The sequence below is a fragment of the Crocodylus porosus genome, unplaced genomic scaffold, assembly GCF_001723895.1.
Source record: "Crocodylus porosus isolate Cpor-Errol unplaced genomic scaffold, CroPor_comp1, whole genome shotgun sequence".
Classification (NCBI taxonomy): domain Eukaryota; kingdom Metazoa; phylum Chordata; order Crocodylia; family Crocodylidae; genus Crocodylus; species Crocodylus porosus.
The window spans coordinates 23,422,823-23,431,393 of record NW_017728951.1 but is presented as its reverse complement, the minus strand read 5'-3'; the positions used below and the strand labels follow the sequence as shown (position 1 = coordinate 23,431,393).

The window sequence follows — 8,571 nt, the reverse complement described above, 5'->3', positions numbered from 1 at the left end:
TTCATAGACATTAGGGCTGGAAGGGACCTCGGGAGATCATCGAGTCCAGCCCCCTGCCCAAAGGGCAGGAAGTCAGCTGGGGTCATAGGATTATTCTGATATTAAAAAAAAATAAAGTATCAAAATCAAAAAGATTTAACAAAGAATGAGATCATGATACCATGACTGTCTAGACCACATAGGGGATTGTAGTATTAATAAGGTTAATGGTGTCTAACAGCTTTTGACCCCATTATTAGAAATATTTGTGGCTAAGTTAAAAACTTTGGATAGTTGTTGTTTGAAATTATTTGCCTAAAGACATATCATGAGGGTATAGGTTCAAATATGCTGCTTTCACTTCTGTTTTTTGCTGAGACACAGCAGGGACTTGTTAGCCTGAAGGAGTCATTTTTAAAAGTGAACCTCTTCCCAATTCCTTTCATTTTGCTGTTTAGTGACATGAACCAGGTTCATCAAAGACTTACCGATCAAGCTTTAGTATACATACTGCTACCGTCTATACAAATGTTCCAGCTGAACTTTTCCTCTGCAATTTCTAAGTATAGGCCTCCATATTTTATACCTGTTTTGTATGTTTTAATGCTGAAAAAGAATATTTTGTTGCAACTGGTTCACTTTTGTTTTGTAAATACAGAAAAGGCCATTTTTGGCATGGTTTAGTGGACCACTGTGGTCAGTATTTTAATTATTATTGGAAATAGCAGCAGTGAAAGTTATTTCCAGCAGCATCCAAAATAGGTTATGTACTTTCCAAACAAAAAAGAAGGTGAGGTCTTTATCCAGAGGGGTTTCAGATTTAACAATTAAAAATGTAAGTATGTTAAGTAAAGGTAAATTCAAAAGGTTATTTTTAAAAGACAAAAGCTGTTCTGTGAGGTTTCAAAAGATTTAAAATATCCATTTTTTAAATGTAATTATCAGTGTATAATATTTTAGAATATTAAAGGTAATCATAATCTTGAAATTCTAACAACTGTTGGACTGGAGATTTCCTGGGGTTTTTTGTCAAGAAATATAACATCAAGTACAAAACAAAGAATTTAATTCAACCTTAAATCGTATAAACTTTTAGTTAACAGCAAAAATTCTTTGCTTATTCTGTTTAAAGAAGAGTGAGTTTTTCTTAGTAAAGCTCCTTTAGTCTCATAAAATGTACAGGTGGTCCTCTGTGCATAGTAAGTGTTTTGTACCAAGTGAGAACAATTAAGATTCTGATCACTAATGACCATGGCATGCGAGTTTATGTCCCTTATCAAACCTGTGTGTTCAATGCTAAGAAAAATTTTGGTTTTTTATTTTACATCTAATGAACTGATTTATATTTTTCTTTCAAAAGGCCCTTCTGGTGTCTATCAGCAAGGACACAATTTGGCTGCATGGTGGCACAGACGCTCAAGGTTAAACTGCTGCTGACAAATAGCTTTTTGCTTTTCAAATTATTTTATAAAACATGGTTAACGGGATCAAAATGATGGAATGCACCAGCCAGCTCCTCCGCTAGCACTCAGTAGAGACAATTTAACATCCTTATTTTACGTTTGGAGAAACCAAGGCACAGGACAGAGTAGAGATGTATCAAAGTCAGTTGGCAGGCTAGTGGCAGCCAGGAATGGAACCCAGGTCTCCTGAACTCCAGCCCAGTGTGCCATGCACTAGGCAGCACTGGCCTTCGGAAGGGGACCTCATTGTGGAACACCTGGAAAGATGTGGCCCTGAACTTGGTGAAGTGACTGGAAGGTGATGAAGTACAGTCAGCATTTTAGAGGTCCTTCCCTTTGAACTACATTGAATAAAAAAACAAGGTCATCTCTGAAGCTGAGAGAGCTGGGTGTGAGATCCACGATTTTCCTGATCCATTGGGCTCTACGCAAACAAACTTTCAGTACTCCTAAAATGTTAAATTCCAGGCATTTTATTTTTTGACAAGTGCTTTGCAAAAACATATTCTTGTGGACTGTTTTTTTTTAATTTGATGGCTGTGATTGTTTCAAATGTAAACACTCAATTATCTGTACCTGTTTATTGAGGCTTAGCTTGCTGATGCAGGTCCCATCCTCCAACAACCAAAAGTGCACTTCCCCTGAAATTGCTACAGACTGTTCAACAAGAGAGAACACTTTGATTAGAGGTGGTGGCCGGGAGGAAGAGGAGAAGGAAATAAACAGGAAATAGACAAGAAGCAGGCCGTGACTTTCTATGGAAAATAAATGCAGTAGAAATGACCTACAAGAGAAGAACTAGTCTTCACACAAGAGGATCATCTCCACCTTGCAGGACTAATCTAATGAACTCTTTCTTCAGGGTCATGTAAAAATCTGTAACTCACCCTCAGCTCTTCTAGAAAAGCAGAAACATTTTGTCATTGCCATACTCAAAATGTGGAGGCAGATACTTCAGCATCCTAAGCTCCTTTAGGTTGGCAACCTGGGACCTTCCATACCTGGTGAAGAATCAATACACCTGGCTCTAAACCAAATTCTGTAGAGCACCCTGATATAAAGGAATGTCAAGGTGTTTGCAAATCAAGAGACATACAGCAGGACATTCCCATGTATCAGATGTCTCTTGCTCCTGGAAAAATCCATAGAGGCTGCATGAAAGTAAGCGCATGATGTAGCGATCTCTCTATTCTAACCTGAGTGCTGGAAAAGCCAGTGAGAGCATGGCAGTAAGGGCACCTATACACACGACGGACCTCTGCTCTAACGCATGCTATTTAGCACGTGTCAGCACAGACTTGATTAATCGAGTCCGCTGCGAGTCTGCTGGCACATGCTAATTAGCATGCTCTAGCAGCCTCCGCATCATGTATATTTAGTGTCCCCATGTTTCAAAATGGCAGCAGGGGCACTTTAATTAAAGCTCATCAAGCGATCTTTACTTTAATGTGCCCCTGCCACCATTTTGAAACATGGGTGCCATAAAGCCACCTAATTCAGCTTTCATTCTCTGTACTGAGCCCAAATCCAGCACCAGTATCAACCTGGAGCTCAGAGTGAGCCAACAGCAGAGCCAGCCTTAGAATTTACTAATCTGTGGTTTAACCATTATGCATCCCAGGGCTAGATTATAATCTCAGTCATATTAATTTAAAGATGAAATAAGCCTTGCCATTTTACACTGGCATGACAAAGGATATGGACAAACAAAATAGATATGAATGAACTTCTGAATAAAAGAGGGCTAGATTTAACCTAGTTAGCATGGGGATGGATTGGACTGGAGAAGACAAATGAAACCATTACAGTGGACTAGCAAAATGTACATTCATGAGCAGTAAGTCTACCTCGCTTTCAAATCAGTAATGTTGTTTGCATGCATAGATCATAATGTGAGTGAGCCCCAGTCTCTAGAACACATCTGCCTTTCTTCCACAGCAACATTTTCAGTATTTGAGAATAACCATTATTACAGTTAATAAATGAGCAGGGCCCTTACCACACAGTATTTGTTTCCTGGAGTAAGAAAATCAGCTGACAGGAAATGACTGCTGGATGCATCCGAGAGCTTGACAACTTCCTCACTGGAAGTAGGTTTATAGCTATAGACTGATCCCTGACAATTGAAAATTATAATTCATTATTTAGCTATAGAGTGTTCAGTAAAAGCCTTCATATGTCCGCTAGCTTTCTGAATTTTCTCTCTAAGCTTTTACATGCGTCTGATACAAGAAAAAAAGACAACCAGAGACTCAGTGAGGTAAGCAAACTGAAGGCCACTGAACTGAATTTACAGGATTACGTCAATTTACACAAACCTGATTTTCAGCAAGTGCACTTCACTTGGATCCAGCTGGCCACAAAGCTGGATTTACAAAGCCTTTAAGACAGCAAGGAACCAGTCACAGAATCAGCAAGAACAACTGAACCCAGAAATCCAGACCTGCAGTCTCTTGCTCCACCTTCTACCCAAAGATGGTTTTTTCCCTCTCCTGAATTATCATGGAAATTATGTGTAAAATGCAAACTATCAAAACATTAAAAAAGCCAAATGAAATGATACAAGGATAAGGAAATATAGAGCTTATAAGGAGAAAGAGAATTTAAATTTCCCTTTGCCCTACCTCTTTGATCTTGATACTGCAAAGATTTATTATGTACATGCCTAAATTTACACTTAAGAGTCCCATACTTTAGCTCTTACCATTTTACTGCAGGATCAGAAATAAGACAGAGGTAACAATTATATGTACAAACCACCATCTAGATGATTAGAAGACATCATTTTGTACTTCATAAAGGTTACGTTTTATACTAGTGCTGGTCAACCTTTTGGCCTCATGGGTCAGATGAGTCATAGAATCATAGAATCAATGAGTGGGAAGGGACCTAGACAGATCATCTAGTCCGACCCCCTGCCATGGGCAGGAAGGAGCACTGGGAGTGGCAGGGGTCATAAGACCCCAGCCTGGTGCCTATCCAGTCTCCTCTTGAAGATTTCCAGGGCAGGTGAGAGCACCACCTCTCTGGGAAGCCTATTCCAGGCTCTGGCCACCCTTACAGGGAAGTAGTTCAGAATGACACAGAGCTGGTCTGCAGGTTGGATCAGGCCCCACATGCCAGGATCAGGGCCTGTGTCCTAGGATCAGGCTCTGGCACCCCATACACCCCCACCCCACCCTGCATACCAGGACTGGGTCCTGCAACACCTTTGCACACTGGGACCCGGCCCTGCACCACCCCCATGAACTGGGATCAGAACAAGTGCTACCCCCCCACTCAGTCCTACATGCAGGGATCAGGATCAGGCTTTTTGCCACCCTGCTTGCCCAACTTAGCACGCAGGGCACACTATGAGGCCCTTGGCACTCTCCATGGATCCAGAAATTTGGCAGGAGGGGAGCGGTAATTAACACTGGCACTGCTCCCCACCCTGCCAGATTTTCAGATTCATGGAGCCCCACAGGCCAGGGGACAGATCTGGCCTGTGGGCTGGGGGTTGAGCACCCCGGTTCTAGAGAGACTGGTCCAAATTCACTGTGGGTAACAGTATTGATTTAGATGGGATTATATTATGGGTGAATTTGGGCACAGAGATTCCAACAGTTGCACAGCTTCTGCAGCTGGCATGGACATTTTGTCACTGAATATTTTTATTTCACATACTGTACCTTTTCTGTTTCTACTAGCAATCTGGAGTAATCAGGGGAGAAAACAAGGCTGGTTATAGGTTCCAATACATCCAGGTAGTTTTTCATTGTATAGAATGAGCCTTTGGTCTGGCACATATGCACAACGCCATCCTAGGTAGAAAAATACAAATCCAAGAAAGATACAGACCATTTTTCCTAACAGATACAGCAAAACTTCACTGAAAGACCTTCTGAGAACTCCAGCTACATCGGGATTCCAATGTTCCTTGCCACAGATGGTCTTATTAACTTTTATCTTGTCTGTACATAGGAGATTCCCAGGTCAAAATAGTGAAAGACGTTCCTTAAAAATCTAGACATAAGAACAGCCCATGTTTAATTTTAATGGGTCTGATTCTGTGACCAGTTAACGCTCAGGCACCCCGATCTGATTTAACTAAGCCAGCACAGGAATTTTTCCCCCTTGGGTTTTGAAAGAGAACAACCAAGCAAGATTTTTACTGTTAGTTTGTGTCATGCAAAAAGGAAAGAGCTGGACTACTAGCACAATTAGCAGGACAACTATCTTTGTAATTCTGTTTTTCTACATCCATTCCCATTCTTTTCCATTTCTTTAGGCCCCTTAGTTCTCATTGGAAAGCTCTTTATCAACTGCTTTTCACCAATAAACACAGGAATCCTAACCACTACCTGCACTTTCAAAACAATGGCATTTTCTCTCTATGCATGTTGTTTCAGATTGTAAACAGCAGTATATGTGTAAGACTAGCAAGAAGTCTCCTTTCTACACCTCCGCTTCTGTCCATAGTGGGCTCCGCAAACACACTGCATGCAGCTGTTCAGGGAGTAAGGGGGATTTCTTACCCTTCCCGCTGCATACAGTCCATTTTTATGAAAAGCCATAGCGAGCACAACAGACCGCTCCATGCCCTCCTCTTGACCTTTGGGGAAAGCAAAATCAACAGAAGATAATTAAAAAAAACCCTAGACAGCCCATCTCTGCTCCACACACAAATCCGGGGGGCACATGCCCCCCATGCCCTCCCCAGAAGTCCACGCAGCTGTGGGGAGCCACACACCCCATCCCTCTGGATAAGCCACTTGTGGCTCCGTCCCATGACCCATCCTGGCCCTGGGGCCCCATTCACTCCAGCGCTTGCCCCTGCCTGGCTCCTTCCCTCACTGTGGGGGCCTCGCTTTGCCCCCCAGCCCTACTGCTGCCCCTCACTCCTGACCCACAGTACCCTGCATCCTGCCAGGGCATGCAGGGACCCCACACTCTCCCCAGGCTCCAAACCCCACCCACACACCCACAGTCCCCCACACCTTCACAAATTCTACCCCCACACACACCCGACACCATACAAAGGACCTGCATAATTTTGTATAATTTGGAGCTTTTAGCTATGTGATTAAAATTGCAATTGTGATTAATTTTTTTAATCGTGCAACTAACTGAGATTAAATTTTTTAATCACTTGACAGCCTTAATTAAAATTAACAGAAATAACTCCTGTTTCCTGGTCTATGCTGAGGCTATTCATAAGCATGTCCATCAGCACCAATTCCATTAATGATTTGTGATGTAGAGATAAAAAAGTGCCTCAAAGGCCTACAACAATGGCTTTCAAACTTCCTACAGTCATGAAACCTTCTTATATCACTTTTTCTGCTACAGAGTCCCTACCCCAGAGGTGGACAATTATTTGGGCCCAAGGACCACATAGGCTGTTTTGGCGAGCTATCATGGGCCAGGTCAGCACCTCTCCCCACACAGTTCACCAAAACTCCCTATATGGGATGGGGACCCAGGCAGCAGTGTTCAGGAGTGGGACAGATGGGTGAGGCTGGAATCACAGGGTGGGGTTTTGGGGCAGTAACAGCACAGGCCTGGGGCCAGGTGAGAGCCATGACCCGCTGTCTGCATGCTCCTGCAACAAGTGCGGGTTCCATGGCAGGAGCGTGCAGGGAGCAGATTGCAGCTCTGCCCCACCCTGGCCCTGCACTGTCACTGCCCTATGGTCTCAGCCCCAGCCCTGGGCATAGCACCCCACTGACCTGAGCATCCTGTCCATGTGGCTTTCTGAAACCACGTCCGGGACTAGGATCTTCAGGTGGTGACAGCGCGGAGCCAGGGCAGAGCTAGAAGCCACTGCCAGGCCTCATTGGGGGGGACTTCAGTACCCATGAGTGGGAAAGAAGAGCTGCAAGCTCCACAGAGGAGGCTTGGGAGGGACTTAGCTTCCCTCCCCTGGTCTGGGGCGCACTGCTCGCAGGCAAGGAAGGGATGGGGTGGACCTGGCAGCCACTCCATGCCCTGCTACATACTTGCAGCAGTCAGGACCAGGCATGGGCCCTTCCATGTGACCCTTCCAGATAGGGGCTCCACCTGATTTTGAGTCATATTGATGTACCTTGCAGCTCCCAGCAGCCACTGGTATTATTTACACTTCAATTACTTTAATTTAAACAAATAAGTACCTTCCTTTTTCAAATTTACTTCAGATATTAATGGTGAGATCTGAACAATTGTTTGCCTTCGTTCTAGATAGAGGAAAAGAAATAAATATAACAGCTTCAATTATCCTAAATGTACCTAACAAATGCATGTTGACATTCTGACAAGTTATAGTTTAGCACAGAGCTGGGGATCAGGAGACTGGGATTCTTTTTGGTTTCTGTCATTTAACTCCTCAGTGTAACTGTGGGCAAGTCACATTGGTTATTTGACTTAATCATCCCACCTATAAAATAGGGATAACAGTACTTACCATTTTGAAATCTATGAGTGAAATTTAGTTTATTTTGTAGGGCAAAGCATTGTTATTTCTTATAATAACAATTTATGGTTTCTTAATTTATTTGCTCATGAGAGAGGAACTTCATCCAGCCCAAAAATGGCCCCTTGAAATGTCGCAGCTGTTTCAGTTCACAACATGCTTAATATCCTTTTGATGAGAATTCAGCATGTGCTTAAGTATGATCATGTATATAAGTGCTGTGCCAATGTGGATGTTTTAAGTTAAATATATATTTATGTGCTTTGTGAACTGAGGCTTAAGAACATATACCACCACAACACAGCACTTTAGGACAGAAAGTAAAGATAGACACACACCACAGCTAAATGAAACCCCAAAGTAATCCACTTACAGCATTAACAAAACCACTTCTTGCGGGGGGCGGGAGAGGGGAATATTCAAGTACTGATCTTGTTTGCTTCTAATGTTGACAAGATAAGTTTATCAGGGGTGACCACCAGGATCTCAGGGAACATTTGTTCACCAGAGCGCCCCAAGGGATGACGAGGTCGAACAGTTATAACCTACTGCGAGACCATTTCAGGCTGGACATAAGGAAGAATTTCTTTACTGTCCGAGCCCCCAAGGGCTGGAACAGTCTGCCAGCGGAGGTGGTTCAAGCACCTACATTGAACACCTTCAAGAGTAAATTGGATGCTTATCTTGCTGGGATCC

General features: G+C 43.1%; 1 protein-coding gene across 1 annotated transcript in view; it reads right to left on the bottom strand.

The window, feature by feature from the left end:
- Positions 1-8,571, bottom strand: part of CFAP43 (cilia and flagella associated protein 43) — a 65,343-nt gene that overhangs the window by 42,424 nt on the left and 14,348 nt on the right. Inside the window, exons 7-11 of the mRNA XM_019555989.1 lie at positions 7,577-7,639; positions 5,960-6,036; positions 5,114-5,245; positions 3,442-3,558; positions 2,019-2,099 (exon numbers count right to left, since the gene is read on the bottom strand). Coding sequence (XP_019411534.1) covers positions 2,019-2,099; positions 3,442-3,558; positions 5,114-5,245; positions 5,960-6,036; positions 7,577-7,639 — 470 coding nt within the window. The remainder of the gene's footprint in view (positions 1-2,018; positions 2,100-3,441; positions 3,559-5,113; positions 5,246-5,959; positions 6,037-7,576; positions 7,640-8,571) is intronic.